Here is a 14,636-nt window from a genome sequence, read left to right as displayed (position 1 = left end):
GTGGACACTAGGCTGCAGCATGACTCTATCAGCTACCTTCTCCAGCTTTGGTTTTTAATAAAAGCCCATTGTAGCATGACCCACAATGACTTACATACAGTAGGATGTATGAGTTGAAAGGTGCAGAAGGAGCATTGTGTATCTTAGGTGACAACGTGGTTAGTCGATAGAGTCGCCATGGTCGGGGTCACTTATAGAAACTGGGTGAAACTGACTGATATCATAGAGAGAAAAGAGAAAGAGGAGAGTCAATGTGAACTATGAGTTTGTTGCCATGCATTGATTGACATGGACTGCTGTGGCAGCTGAGTCTCGGCCCAGATACAGTACAAAGGTTACTGCTATTAATACACACGAACACACACGATGCGACACATTACATCTCATTTGTTGACAATTTTAATTCATGACTTTCTGTAACACTAGTTATCAGAGCTGCCCTGCTTACTCTCAACCTTTAACTCTGCTAGGGTTTAATACAAGATTAGTCAAACCCCTATGATATCCATAATAATACAGCCGAATCAGTGTTATTGGCTCAACCTTTCTGTCCCTTCAACTGTCTCAGTAGGAGTAATGTGACACTTTTCAAGGCCCGGTCGACATATGACAGGGCGAGAACATACTCTGTGTCTTTATGTGTGTGTGTGTGTGTGTGTGTGTGTGTGTGTTGGAGAGGACGGGTGTCAATGACAGAGAGGGGAGCAGAGAAGCTACAGTTTGGAGACGGGAGGTATTCTGAAGCTACAACTCTCGGACCGGTGGCCACCGCTGTGTGGAATTTGGTGGCGGTCGTTGCATTTCTGCAGAAAAGCCATACAGAGGCGGCCAATGACAATTCCACAACAGAGCACAGGAAGGAGACACGTGGAAACCAGCCAAACAAGGTCAGAGAAGACTTGAAACTCAAATCACCTTGCTGCAGCTGCAAGAAAACACACTACAGCCAAGCAAGTTATGTGTTTTGGAGAGCGACTGCAGACAAGAGTGAGGCAATAATCACAAGTGGCAACTAAACTACACTGACGCTACCAGCAGATACAGCGTACTGTAATGCGTAATATGGTTGAAGAACTTCACGATTGGATTTCAGTGTGCACATATCTGGAGTCTGTGGAATGCTAGGAGCCAGCTGTTATTTCATTCATGTTATGCAGAACACTCTACGCATGGATACACAGAGTCACAGCAGTGGATTTCTCTTTTTATTACAGAGCCTGCAGCTTTGGATCTCTGCAGGATCTTGATCAATCTTCTATCGATGCATCAATGGATCAGTTTCTAAAAATGATTTAGTGTGTGTATAGATTGAATTCCAACTACTTTTGTTGTTGAGTTTGTTATTGCACACATGAACAGAGTCTTATGCTTTAAATTGTTCACATGTGCAGCTGAAGTAATCCACTGTTACTAGTCTACACAGGATTCAAGCCTAATCACATGAAACAGTGCATGCTGTTAGAGGTCTGAGTTGGATAATCTACACAAACACACTGCTTGCGTCTACAGCCAGCAGTCCACTTTCAGATTTAGATATACATTGAGATCCAGTCAGTTTTGGTTCTGTGTCCAGATGATCCTGAACACGGTGCTGGTGGTCCTGACGGACCTGGCCGCTCACATCCTGGGTAGCAAACTGTTCCGTCAGCAATTCCACCTGTTGCTGTCCGCGGTGTTGATGTTCGGTCCTGGACTGAGCCTCTGGGTCTCCCAGCACAGCGTCTTTGCCAAGAAAACCCACTTCCTCTACAGGTGAGGCTACTTCCTGTCTACTTTGGTATCATAAGTCTTATTGTGTTATATCTGACACCGCAGGCCTACAAAGGGATCAGCTTGGCCCTGCATCATATCTGTGTATCACTGTCCAAACAAAATGCTTCTGGCTCTTGGAAGACAGTGTTTTGATTGGTTGGTTTAGTGAAGCCTGGACAGAAGGCAGTTCATAATGAACACAATCTTCCTCCTCTATGTGAAATATTTGATGTCAGAGAATAACACCAGAATTATTTCAGTTTGTCATTATAAAACTAAACCTACTGATGTATTTACCACAGTCTTTAGTCTTTTATGTCGATTCCACGCCAGGCTTCCAGACCAAGATTCCGGACATAATTATCAGTGTCCCAATTCCACACTATATATATATATTAATACCACTGTTGGAAAAAGTACTCAGATCCTTTACATATGTACCTTGAGGACAAATACTTTATTATAAGTAAATGTCTTGCATGGAAAGTTATACCACAGTAAAAGTACATTAGTATTATAAGCTTGATGTAGTTAAAGTAATACAGTAAAGGTACATAAGTATAATGAGGATTCATCTTTTTCATTTTCATTTTTTTGACTTTTTCTCTAATCTTTGATTTTTGTTGAGATATTGGATCATTTGAACATTTATTGAAATTAAACCATGTGAGAATTTTAGAGGGAAAAAATCACTATTTGGTGGAGCTGTAGAAGATAGTATAAACTCAATACTACACTCAACTCAACTGTAACTGGTAAAGTGTTCAAATTAATAAGACATTATTAACCTTACCCTAACACATGGTTAGACATGGTAAAGACAACATCTATGTAAATCCAATGTAAGACCACACATCCTAGGAACGCTTTGGTGCTTCCTTTTGAATAAACATTCTTCTACAGGATCATTCTCAGTGAGTTAGGTAGACTTTACTTAAGAATTTAAACATTTTGCTAATCTTCTTCTTCCAGGATATTTTTACGCTCTGGTTGGGGCTGGACCTGCATTTTTGTTGGCTCTTTCCTTTTCCTCCTCTCCTTCTCCATCCGTCGATCGCTGTCTCTCTCCATCCGTCACCTCTCCCGGCTCGGGATTGCTGGTGGACTGTGGCTCTGTTTCTGCAAACTTCTGGACCTTCTGGAGAATGCCACAGGAAGCTGCTACGAAACTTTAGCCAACAGCCAAGAGATCACCAACGGGCAACCTCTGCTGGTGTTACGGGAAGGGGAGATCAAGTCGGAATGCCTCAGAGCTGGGATGTTGTGGAGAGGGTATGAAGTTTCAGAAGATGTCTTCCTTCTTTGTCTTTGCTGTCTGCTGCTGGCAGAGGAAACTGCTGTTTTTGGTCCTTACCTGAGCCTGGGTGGGTTTTCAGATGCTCCTCTGAGGATCCTCTTCCTGTTCTGTGTTCTCCTGCTCTGGCTCTGGATCTTCTTGCTGCTCTGTCTTCTGGCCTACTTCCCTCAGTTCCCCACCCAGTTGTTAGGGGGCGCTCTTGGCTGTTTGAGTTGGAGGCTACTATATCAGGGCTGGTACCGTCTGGGTCCAAGCTGGTACTGCCCCGGGAGACCTGGAATGGGACTACTCAACACTAAGACTGAAGCAAATGAGGACGGACAATTGAGCCAAAATCACAATTAAGAAAAAACAAACCTGTCCAGTTTCTTTTGTTGTCCTCACATCTCAAGTTAAGACATTTAACATCCTAAAAATCTCTAAGGATTTATCACAGCAGTTTTTTGCTTTAATCAAAGCACTACTACTAGGCATGGGTCTTTCTACTGCATGCCAACCAGCTAATACATGCCCAATGTATGTGACAACATTTGTTATATGAACTCAAGTTGGAAAAGTTTGAGAAAATGTAACTTTACGGAACCCAGTTCAGATTTCTTTGGGCTACAGAGATGAACAACTACAGAATTTGATGATTACATGACCTGACAGTTAACAACCAAATCCACCCAGTACTTCAAGTAAACGGAGAACATGGGTAATGAATGAACGAAACAAGCCAATAGTATGAAACCAAAAGGTCCATTTGCTTCCCTGTAGGGGTATTTAACATTGGTGAGATAGTTGGATGACTACAGACAATGTGTAAAGATATTATTACACAGTCAGTTTTTCTTCTTTGTTCAGATGTATTGCTGTCAGTTGTATTCTGAAACTACAAATACAGTGATTAAAAGGCTCTAAACTTAGTTCTTTTTACTTTCCAGTTTTAAAACAAGCTTTTTAGCAATGTTAGCAGCATGGCTCTGGGGATGGTAAAGTCAGCCTGTTCACCATTTTGGTCCAGACTGAAGTATCTCAACGACTATTTGATGGGTTGCCATAAAACCTCGTACAGACATTCATGGTCCCCAGAGTGTGGATCCCAATGACTTTGGTGAATCCTGACTCTTTATCTAGCACCACCATAAGGTTGTAGTTCAGGGTGAACTATCAACAACTGTTGAATTAGATTGCAATGAAATTGACAGATATTTGAGGTTCCTTGAGGATACAGTCTCACTAGTTTGACTTGTGCCACATATTTGATGGATTGGCACAAAATTTGGTAGACATGCTAAACATTAGATGTGCTTAACACTAACATTTAGCTCAAGTGCTGCCTCACAGAGCTTGTTTTGCCATAAAGATACATCTTTTTATTTAAAATTAAGAGAACATGCAGAGGTATAAAACATGTAACTCAATATAGTCAGTCATATGTAAAGGTCGGTCACCTGCTGTATGTCACAATGAGTGAAGCATTGACATTTTGCAGTGTCCTTACTGCAAACACAAATCATCATTGCTGATGATATCATTCACCGTAATGAAGAAGACAGACCATTTTCCTCCTAAATTAGTTTTATTGATAAAACATCTCCAGAAAGAAAATATATACAAAATATCAGCCATCAAAACAGCAAAGAATAAATGCTGCTTCAACCTCTGATTCGACAAAACTCAGCAGTCAACCTCACAAAATCATGACGTAGAGTCTCACAGCGCTCACAAGTGTTGGGAGGTCGTAGCATTCATCTGATAAATTACACTTCTGGTTGATTTCTGTCAGCTTTGCTCAGTATCATCTTTCATACTGAACACTCCCCACACAGATAATCCTCATTAAATCTATCATAAAAAATAAAAATAAAAGGAAGAGAAAGGTATTTACTCAAAAATTTTCCTTCATTAAAAAAAAAAGAAAAAAGAACAAGACAATGATATACAAAGAATATCTAATAATCATCCTGGACTGAGAGGACGTAGATGGCGGATGACAATAAAAGGCATAGTTTTGTCTTCTGAAGACGGTCTCTTTCATCTCCTCCTAAACGATCAGGGCCATATTCAGTGGATGAAGTTAATTTTTGCTGGTGTGTCCATTTCAACATGGATCAACAAGACCAAAACTACAGTGAAGTTTCTTCCTCAGTGACATCTTCAAATGGTGAATTACTGAAACCATTCATGACATGTGACATTTTGAGAAGACTTTGTTCGGTGTAATGCTACAGCTGCTGTGAACGGCACAGAGGGCACAAACCTCTGCACTCTTTCCCTCGACTCATAGCTCTCCCCCATCTGTGGTGTACAGACGAGTTCATACTACACAGTATGGACTACATACTAATTTCACTGCTTATTGCCCAACTTTCTGAATATTACCAACATGGTAAACATTAAAATCAAGTGAATGTGCGTATGTACTTTGAAGATGAACAGTATATCTATATGTACAGTCTTTCGTCAGGCTGGGAGAAGTACTGAGATGCTGAACTGAAGTGGGGCTTTTTAAGGTCTCAGTGTGGCTTTAGATGATGGCAGGGGTACGAAATCATAAAAAAAAAGTAATATTTAAAATTTAGGGAGGGATCCGAAGAGACTAAATTATCAAGAGAGTGAGGGGATGGGGGAGTTAACAGAGTCCAGGGGCTCCCAGTGACTGCTCATCATGGCATCGTAGAGTTCCTCACTGCGTTGCATAAAATCTTTGTTCCACTGGTCCACATCACATTCGGGGATGGGCTCTGTAACACAACACCAAGCAATGATTTCTACACATCCACACTGTACAATATTTACCTTAACAAATGGTATGGGCCTAAGTCAAAGCAATAGTGATGAAAAAGTAATAGAGAAAACCTTAAACCAATCCTGGAGTTGTGAGTTTAACAAATTCCATCTGTAAACTATTATTACAATTCCTTAAAAAGTTTAATCAGCTGTGACATTATTAAACATTATCAATGTCACTTAATATGTAAATGTTTTACGGTGCTCTGAGTAGGGATGGGTATCCTTAGGATTTTATTGATACAGAAGCTAACAGAACTGAATAACAAAGAAAATAACTTGACAGTGTAATACATTCTGCTGTCCAATGACACAGCTGTGAGCTGCTGCTTCACTGATGTTGTCTATGAGATTCTTTAGGATCACTCGTTATAAGTGCTGAGAACCAATGCTAACTGTGTCCTGACTTAATAACTACAGACTTATTTTTATAACAAGTGTTACCTTGACTTGATGAGGTGGAGACAGTTGTATTATTATTAGTGCCAGAGGCAGGAGAATGTTGTACCTGCACGTGATTCATGAGGTTGCTGGTGTTACCCCCTTTACACACAACTCATTTTTTTTACTTGTATTGCAGCCCACAATTTTGAAAGTTTTGCCATGTATGCCAAGACTGGAGAGGACAGAATGTTAAGTAAACACACAGTTAGGCAATGTCAAACATTTTTGCCTGATGCCTGCAGTTTTGACATCATTAGGGGAGAGTTAGGAATTTGAAAACGCCAGCTAATTTTAGAATGAATTTTAGTTACATAAATACAGACAGCAGCACTGTTTGTCCAGCAGCTTATCAATATTTCAGTACTGACCAGTCGGGAACTGGTAACATTTTAGTGCCAGTTCTTAATACCCATCCTTATTCCTGAGTTATTTGGCAACATAACATTGTGTCTGTGCAGGTCTTACCTTCTGCATTTTCCTCATCGACCTCCTCAGTCTCTTCATGGCTCTGCTGGAGAAAGACATTCAACATTAAAAAAAATATTCCTTATAAAAAATTTAAAAAAACAAGAAATCTGATGAGACACAAGAGCTTAAAAGCACATAATTACATTCAAGATAGTTGTAATACGATCTGAGCATTTGTACAAGTCTTTTGTCATACATGCTGGATTGTGTCAGTGAGAGTGCACATACTCATAGTTACTATTTTTACAAACTTTGAGCAAAGACTACTGGCATTCACTTTGGATAATCTGCTGTTAATGGTGAATGGGGGCATTTTTAGTCAACATTAGCACACAAGAAGTTATTTTAAATCCAGCTGAAGTGTCCACTGACGGGTGGAGCTGCCAGCAGCGGCTTCAGCACCAGCTGTTCGGCTGGAATGACGGGTAGAGTCACACCAGCTGTGTGGCTGGGAGTTCCCCGAACAGAGTGAGAGCATTTGCTAAGCAGCACTTAACCAAAAAGCACAGTGTGAGAGGCTTTTGCTCCGAGAGTGACAACCATAATGAAGCCACCAAGGACTTCTCAGAAGAGAAGTGAGGAGTATTAAGTGAACCAAACTCCATTGTAAAAAATGACAATTTAACATAATGATGACTGGTGATGGATCGCTTGTTAACAAGTCATTTAAGTCACATTTTTACTGAAACCCATCTACAAAATATGTGCTGAAGTAAACAATGGCTCATAACATACATTTTTTTTTAAATATCATCCATGTTCCTGTCTTACACCTACAAACAATGCCTATTTTAAAGTGTGTATTTGTATACAGGGGTTTGGTACAAACATTGTTCACTCTTGACTGTTCAGTTGGGTCGTGCTCTCAGGGCGTTCAGTGAACACACCACCACTGTTTCAGAGCAGAGAATACTGCTTATTTTTCCATGATTTTTGAAAGCTAATTGGTGATTTTTTTTAGCTGAGTGGTAAATTACACATTTTTCTGTAGTTTGAAAAACTCAAAACACATATTTATAATTACTCTACATGGATTTTAACATCTCATATTTTATGCTGCTCACATATCATTTTTAGCTTGTAGCTGAAGAATTTGATGTTTCATGCATTATATGTTATTACTATCTTTTAAGTCGTAGTGTTTTAGTGTGTCACTGACCTCTACAGCTCCTGCCATGTCAGTAGGTGGCACTCCCGCGGGAGGTGGTGGCATCGCATGACCTGGTGGAGGGTATCCGTATGGCCCATAGTTGTAGTTGTAGCCAGTGCCGTATCCACTATTATATCCGGTGTTGTAGCCGCTGCTGTTGTAGCCGCTGTACTGGTCATAGCCCCCCCACTGAGGGTAGTAACCCCCTTGTCCCCCACTGCTGTTACTGCCATAGTAATTGGACTGGGACTGGTTGTAGTTGCTATTGTAATTTTGGCCCTGGCTCCCATGGTAGTTGCTCATCTTCTGGCTGCAAAACAAAAAACACACAAAAGTTTTGATTGAATTGAACTTCTTTTTAAGACACCTGTTAAACATCGGAGGGTGCATTGTCTCACCTCTTTGCTACAGCGATACTGAGTCTGAGCGGCTTCCCCCCAAGCATCGTACCCTGGCACTCCTCGATGGCCTTCTTCTGCTCGCTCTCCTCTCCAAACTTAACAAAGCCGTAGCCTCTGCAAGTCAAACAACAGTCAGACCCCCTGTCCAAGCCTCCACACACTCCATACTTGGCATTTAAAATCACCTTATAATGAGAAACAGAATATAATGGGTATTATTATGGTAGAACTGAAACTTGTTGTTTTACTTTTAACATGAGGTAGCATCACTTGAATTGTGAGTTGCTCTTGCTTAGCCTATATGGGGAAAACAATAGTTTTAGCATAAGACGGCAAGAAAACATTTCTTCAGCCTTTTTTTTCCGAAAATAGATGAAGATGTACTGGAGGTCAACGTCCATTGCACTGCTATGCAAATATTCATTACACCACAAAAACAATTAATATTATTGTACACTTCTTACAATAATATTCAAACCAGAATACAATTCACCATATCACAGAAATAAAACATCATATATAGTTAAAGAAATCATCCAACGTTAAGCAGAATACATCTAACATCAATAAGCCATGTTGTTGTCCGGTCCACCTGTGAGCTGACGTACCTGGAGTATCCATACTGGTCAGTGACTACTTTGGCTCCCTTGCAGGAGGGGTACTTCTTAAAAACCTGGTGCAGCTGGAAGTCGTCCACCTCAGAGGCCAAGTCGCCCACAAACACTGAGAACTCCGGCCTGAGACAAGAAAACACTTTACGTCAAATCTCTCAAGTTTTATACTGTCAAGCATTAAAAGGTACGGCAGGCTTTTATTTTTTTAAGCAGGGACATAACTGAGACATGCATAATATTATCTCAGTCACACGAACATGTCCTTCAAATCTGTGCTGTCTACTTCATTTCTTGTTGTTTTTAATGCAACTCAAATGTCAACTTTTAAAAATACTAGACTGAAATAGGTTCAGTTATCATTTCTACTGTAGATGTTTTGCCAATACAATTGTTCATATTGTGAGACGGGGAACAGGCCTGTGTGATAAGACACACATTGACAATACATGACTGTAAATCCGCTTATGATGGAATCCTACTGTGACAATGTTATCACACTGATTTACCATTTAACATGATTCTGTTTTTGTAATTAAAGTGTGACTAAATAAGTTATTATAGAGCGTCTAAACACCCCCTGAAAATCTTGTACTCCAAGTCAGTACATCCATCGGTGACTGTGTTTTATATTACTGTGTAAAATGTAAAGTTCATGTATTATACTATTGTGAAAAATGGAATGTTTGTGTGTTTAAAATTGGGTTTGTGTATCTTTTATGAGGGCAGAAATGCATTTTGCACTTTTATTAGACCTGAAGGATACAAACAATATATGTTAGTCAGTAACACTCAATAACTATAAAATAGTAAACATAACTTTTGTTTATGTACAGGAAACCTCCAACACCCAAGTCCTGCTCATCCACACAGGTGTTTTCACTCAGTCTCACTAATAACAAGTATGTTGAACTTGGGTGGAGCTACAGTACGCTGGGAATAATGTGATGTCATCACAGTGCATGTGCCAATAATAATCATAACAGTGTAGATTGTGCGGTCTTAACATGGGAGAGTGAGGGAGCTGTAAAAAAAAAAAAAAAAAAAAAAAAAGCACAGTCCACACAGTCTTAAGCTGTGGTTTGAGGTACCAGTGAGACAATGCAGGAAGTGGAGGTGGAGTTAAAGATTAATATTGAGTTATACTTTTGCTGTGACCGTTGGATTTCCCCCCCTTTTTTTCTCCAGCAAGCTGCCTGCGGTTGTCCCCCCTGCTGCGTAAACACACTGCCAACCCCAATTCCCCAATTCAGATGAATGGGAGTGCTGTGTTATTTCATGCTGAGCTGGCGTCAGTATAACACCCTCTAATCAGGCGACATAAGTGAAAACACCTGTGTGGATGGACTATGGGTGTGTCAGGGCTTTATACTGCTTGTATTCCAGGTGTAAAGAGTTTTTGGACATTATACACTGCAATGGATATCATTTAGACTATTTTATATGTGGGTTTTCTCACGTTTACCAAATTGTGATATATCAGATTTATACAAAACCTAACAAAAAAAGTGTGTAGCATCTCTTAAAGTTAGACTCAACAGCAAGATGTAAAAGTGAAATGTAAAATCATATCTTACCCTGCTTCTGGCCGTTTCCCGTAGGTGGCATAGTTTAGTTTAAACTTCCGGGGCTGCACAGGTGGGGGGAGAGAAAACACACACACTGAGCACAACCTCGCACACCAAAGACGTGTAGTATAGCACTGATATTGCTGAAAATAAAGAGTGGGAGTTATTATGGTTGTTATTTGGGTTTTACATACCTCCACCACCCAGACCAGCCTTTAGCCCATTCCTCAGTTAGTTCCTACCAGAGACTCTATTCCCCAGCTTCAAACAAAGTACATTCATGTACAAGCAGCCTCTCAGCCACCTTCAGCAGCAGGTAACAGGCCGGTGGACAGGGGAGCCCACTAGCTTGGCCCGCTCACAGGGGCCAACAGCATTTTTTCAGATTCACTAGCAAGCAGCTACATGTCACAACTTTACACGCAGCTTAAAATTCGCAACTTAAGACTTTTTAAAGGTTCTTTTTTTTTTTTAACATCACCAGATTTGCTGTCACTGCGGCCAACACAGAACACACTTAATGATATTATCTGTAGGTGCTTCTTTGTTTAAATGGAGTGGGAAAGCATAATAGTGCATGTGAAAGCAACACAAACAGCAAATCGAACAAATGTGCCAACTTTCACCAAAGCGTTAACAAGACTCTGGTGTTTTTAATGCAAACCTCATATCACATCGACTTTCTAAGCATCAAATACTACTGTGTCTCTGTCGTAACAAAAGAAAAGGAGGACCAAGACTAGTAGAGCTCCACTATCCACAGTCAGATCAACAATTAAATACTGCTTGATATCATAAAGTCTAATACTGGAAAAAAGAGGAAGGCAGTATTAAATTGTCAATAGAATTTATTTGTGGAGAAACAGTAATTATAAATAGATATATATATATATAAAATATGGAAAGTGTTACATTTTTTAAAAAGACATATGAGGGGGTATTTTGCAATTACAACATAGAACTGACCGGGTTTGATCCAGGGACCAGTTTCCCGTTGAGTCTTTGGACGCATCGGTCAACACTCGCTTCATCTGCCAGCTCCACGAAGCAGTATCCTGCTGAACCCCTGCACAGGACGACAGCATGTTAGAGACAGACAGACAGGGAGAAGCTACCGTCTATAAATAGCTTTTTTTAAATAAAGCGCACATGAATGTATAACAAGCACATTTTATTTATAGAGCACTTTTCAACATACTCAAAGCAAGTCATCGAGTAAAAAAAAAAAAAAAAAACACTTTAAAAAAGATAACCAATATTTTAAGTAGAGCTATTGCACTGTGCTGGAAGAGTATGGATGCTCCATCAATGGGAATGTGGATAAAGGAGTTATCTACCTGTATCGGCCCAGAGACTGACTTATATCGCTATGGGCAAGCGGAAAGACTTTATTCAGCTTTGGGAACCATACATGAACATTATTACAGATGGTAATATTGGATTTAAATGAAAAAGGAATTGTAAAGGGAAAATATAATAAGACACATGATATATGTATCATATAATATACATATATATATATATATTTGTTTTATTTGAAGATGATGCAGGTTATGTGTGTGTATGTGTGTTTATGTGAGTACATACATGTGTACTAAATATGATGTATGTAGCCTTGGTCAAAATGTTGTATTATCACTGTGTTACTGTATGTTTTCTTGTGGGGAGAAAATAACAATAAACATATTGTGAAGAAAAAAAAAAACAACATTGTCAGTGAGTAAATGTAGTGGAGTTATTGTACAGAATATAAGACAGGTGCTTTTTCCACACATCCTGTTCTCACACTGGTTAAGGGTGAGCAGGAGGCTGGTTTTAAAACAAGACTTACAAGGTTTCCTGTAGTTGTTTATAATGGATGTGAGCCAATACTCAGCTTTCCAGCCCTGCTAAAGCAACAGCAGATCTAATATCACAGCAGTCTCCTTCAAAGCTGTCACACACAGGTTGGTGATGTGTATATCCTACCCTGTTATCCTGTGAGTAATGATCTTGACTCCAAACGGTGATTCTCCCATAGCGCTGAAGGCCTGCTTAATGAAGTTCTCATCCATGTATGGGTCCAACTAAAATATAAAAAAATTAAATTAAAAACACACACAAAAAATAAATCATTTTTACATGCACCACATTCAATAGTAACCATAAACAAACATTCATAATAGTGCAAGCGGTATGTACATGACTTTGTAATGTACTACATACTTGGGACATCTTTAGAAGACTGTGTATGGAATAAAACAACAGTAAATGAGGATTCATTGAGATGTCCCAGCAAACACATGCAAAAGAGGCAGAATGTGCAGTACATTAAAACACTATATCACAAAAAATCTCCAATTTGAGGTTAAGAGAAAAGTTAAGGGAAACATAAATAATAATATTTAGAAGCTGATTTGCCATGTTTTCCTTCACTTACACGTATAAGAGTGTTAAACATTGTATGAAAAAGCCTCAACGTTTTTAAACACGCTTTCATATTTGTGACAGTTTTATTTTGCTTATGAAATCTGAAAAAAGGTTGTTTTCACTGCTTGTTTCATGTAAACTACACTAGACCAATTCTATATGAAAAAACACTATATTTAGAGCTGTCAAATCTGGACTAGAATACCAAGGAGACTTCAGAGACTCATCACAACAGTTTCAGATTTATGAAACCTTTATTCTATTTGTGAAAAATACAAATGTCTTATGTGGTCTGGGTGGGTGGGGGGGAAACTGTGAAATTGCCTTTTTTCATAAGAAAAATAAAGGTTTCATATATCTAACAGTGGGTTTAAACAGCGTTAATGATTTTGTTACGATGTTTAACACTTGTTTAATAAGTTTCAGTGGTGAGAAAAGGGAGACTCAACCGATACTTCATCATTATTTAACCTTAACCCTGAATCAGAAGCTAACTTCATCGTCGTTTTTTCTCTCTCATATTATAGTTGTAAGATTTCAGTTTATGCCTCCACATGCTAGTTGCTTATTATAGCTTTATTCACACTTTTTATCTTCCAAAAGTTAAGACCATAACTGGCAGTGGTTTAGCTGTGGTTAACATTAGCATAGTACTTACTTAATTCTAACCACTTGTTAGCTTGATAACATCGACACAATGTTAGAAAGCAATGTTTACACACTAAGCTAGTCCGAAAAATGTATGACGCCATGATTCAGACCTGTTAACGTTACTATAACTACGTACAACTAACGCACTAACGTCAACTCCAAGCTGTCAAGTTTGTTTCTGTTTATTACATTCAGTTATAATGTTACAGCCCTGAAAATATCCTCCACATTCAACTCAACCGTCTGCCCATATTAGGTTTCAGAGACTTCACATGATACACATTAACTGTGAACTTCACCAACATTAGCTCATGCTAGCATGGCGAAGAGCTAGCAGGAAAGCGTTCGTGTTTAGAGTATAATTGAACCGTCAATGTTTACCTCAGGTTTCACTTTAGCACGTTACGCCAATTTCTAGCAACTACTCGCTTTAAAGTAGAGTTCGGTGTAACCTTTTAAAACAAGGGTCACGCATCGTTGCTAACATAACGCTAACCGAGCTAGCATAGCAGCACGCATTGCTAACAAGTTGAGCTGACGATCCCACACTGAAAGAAGCGAGAGACTTTCAACATACATCACCCATCCACAAGCTCGTCTGTCTGTTGAACATCTTGAAGGCGAGGCTCTGAACCAAACTGTCCTTTTATAACGTTAAAAGTTCCCCCAAACGATCACGCTACACTAGTCTACTTGCAGTTCCTCTTCCTGAGTTCTATCTAGATGGTAACCCTGGCTCTGCGAAACTCTCGCGCGATTTGAACGGAAGCAGCAATTTAAAACCATACCATGTTTCAAGTGATCATTTAACCCAAACAACGAGTTTCTCTTATTATAATAACCAAGTGGCTTATGGGTCTAATAGTAAGCAGCCCTTAACCACAGCGAGACAAGAATATCGAATATCCCAAGTCTAGGGTTCCCATCCGGATACGACCTTCTATCTATTCGAACCCTCTTTTAAAACTTGAACAATACTTTAATATTACCATGCAAATATAGGTATAGGGAGTATTAGATAATTTGAGAAAAAAATCAGTGTTGATGCCATTTATGATCATTATCACTGACGATGACCGCCACTACAACCTCTCAAAACGAGAAAGAAGT

General features: G+C 39.4%; 2 protein-coding genes across 4 annotated transcripts; one reads left to right on the top strand and one right to left on the bottom strand.

Moving 5' to 3' along the window:
- Positions 1-640: 640 nt before the first annotated feature.
- On the top strand, positions 641-3,957 carry fitm1l (fat storage inducing transmembrane protein 1, like). Of its 2 annotated transcripts, none has more exons than XM_062428998.1 (3): positions 641-887; positions 1,574-1,752; positions 2,725-3,957. In XM_062428998.1, exons 1-3 carry the CDS (start codon positions 690-692, stop codon positions 3,392-3,394), a joined length of 1,047 nt encoding a protein of 348 aa, XP_062284982.1. In that variant the 5' UTR covers positions 641-689; the 3' UTR covers positions 3,395-3,957. The 2 variants fall into 2 exon arrangements, with proteins under 2 accessions (XP_062284982.1, XP_062284983.1); XM_062428999.1 differs by lacking the exon at positions 641-887 and adding an exon at positions 1,363-1,396.
- A 643-nt stretch (positions 3,958-4,600) lies between these two features.
- Positions 4,601-14,260, bottom strand: trnau1apb (tRNA selenocysteine 1 associated protein 1b). Of its 2 annotated transcripts, none has more exons than XM_062428781.1 (9): positions 14,104-14,260; positions 12,435-12,532; positions 11,433-11,532; positions 10,476-10,528; positions 8,896-9,024; positions 8,285-8,401; positions 7,896-8,196; positions 6,734-6,779; positions 4,601-5,778 (listed from the first exon to the last, which is right to left on the bottom strand). In XM_062428781.1, the coding sequence occupies exons 1-9, from the start codon at positions 14,137-14,139 to the stop codon at positions 5,642-5,644; spliced, it is 1,017 nt and encodes a 338-aa protein (XP_062284765.1). In that variant the 5' UTR covers positions 14,140-14,260; the 3' UTR covers positions 4,601-5,641. The 2 variants fall into 2 exon arrangements, with proteins under 2 accessions (XP_062284765.1, XP_062284766.1); XM_062428782.1 differs by having other exon boundaries at positions 6,734-6,776.
- Positions 14,261-14,636: the final 376 nt, after the last annotated feature.

This window comes from Scomber scombrus, chromosome 11, assembly GCF_963691925.1.
Source record: "Scomber scombrus chromosome 11, fScoSco1.1, whole genome shotgun sequence".
NCBI lineage: Eukaryota > Metazoa > Chordata > Actinopteri > Scombriformes > Scombridae > Scomber > Scomber scombrus.
This window is presented reverse-complemented; position numbering and strand designations above follow the sequence as displayed.

What these genes read in the sequence shown, in the direction of transcription:
- fitm1l (XM_062428998.1), top strand. Translation starts at nt 690, where the DNA reads ATGACAGAGAGGGGAGCAGAGAAGCTACAGTTTGGAGACGGGAGGTAT. An exon ending in GTGGAAACCAGCCAAACAAG is followed by an intron (nt 888 to 1,573) that starts GTCAGAGAAGAC and finishes TTCTGTGTCCAG; the next exon opens with ATGATCCTGAACACGGTGCT. An exon ending in AAAACCCACTTCCTCTACAG is followed by an intron (nt 1,753 to 2,724) that starts GTGAGGCTACTT and finishes TTCTTCTTCCAG; the next exon opens with GATATTTTTACGCTCTGGTT.
- trnau1apb (XM_062428781.1), bottom strand. Translation starts at nt 14,139, where the DNA reads ATGTTCAACAGACAGACGAGCTTGTGGATGGGTGAT. An exon ending in GGGAAACGGCCAGAAGCAGG is followed by an intron (nt 9,025 to 10,475) that starts GTAAGATATGAT and finishes TTCTTGTCTCAG; the next exon opens with GCCGGAGTTCTCAGTGTTTG. An exon ending in ACATGGCAGGAGCTGTAGAG is followed by an intron (nt 6,780 to 7,895) that starts GTCAGTGACACA and finishes GTCTTTCTCCAG; the next exon opens with CAGAGCCATGAAGAGACTGA.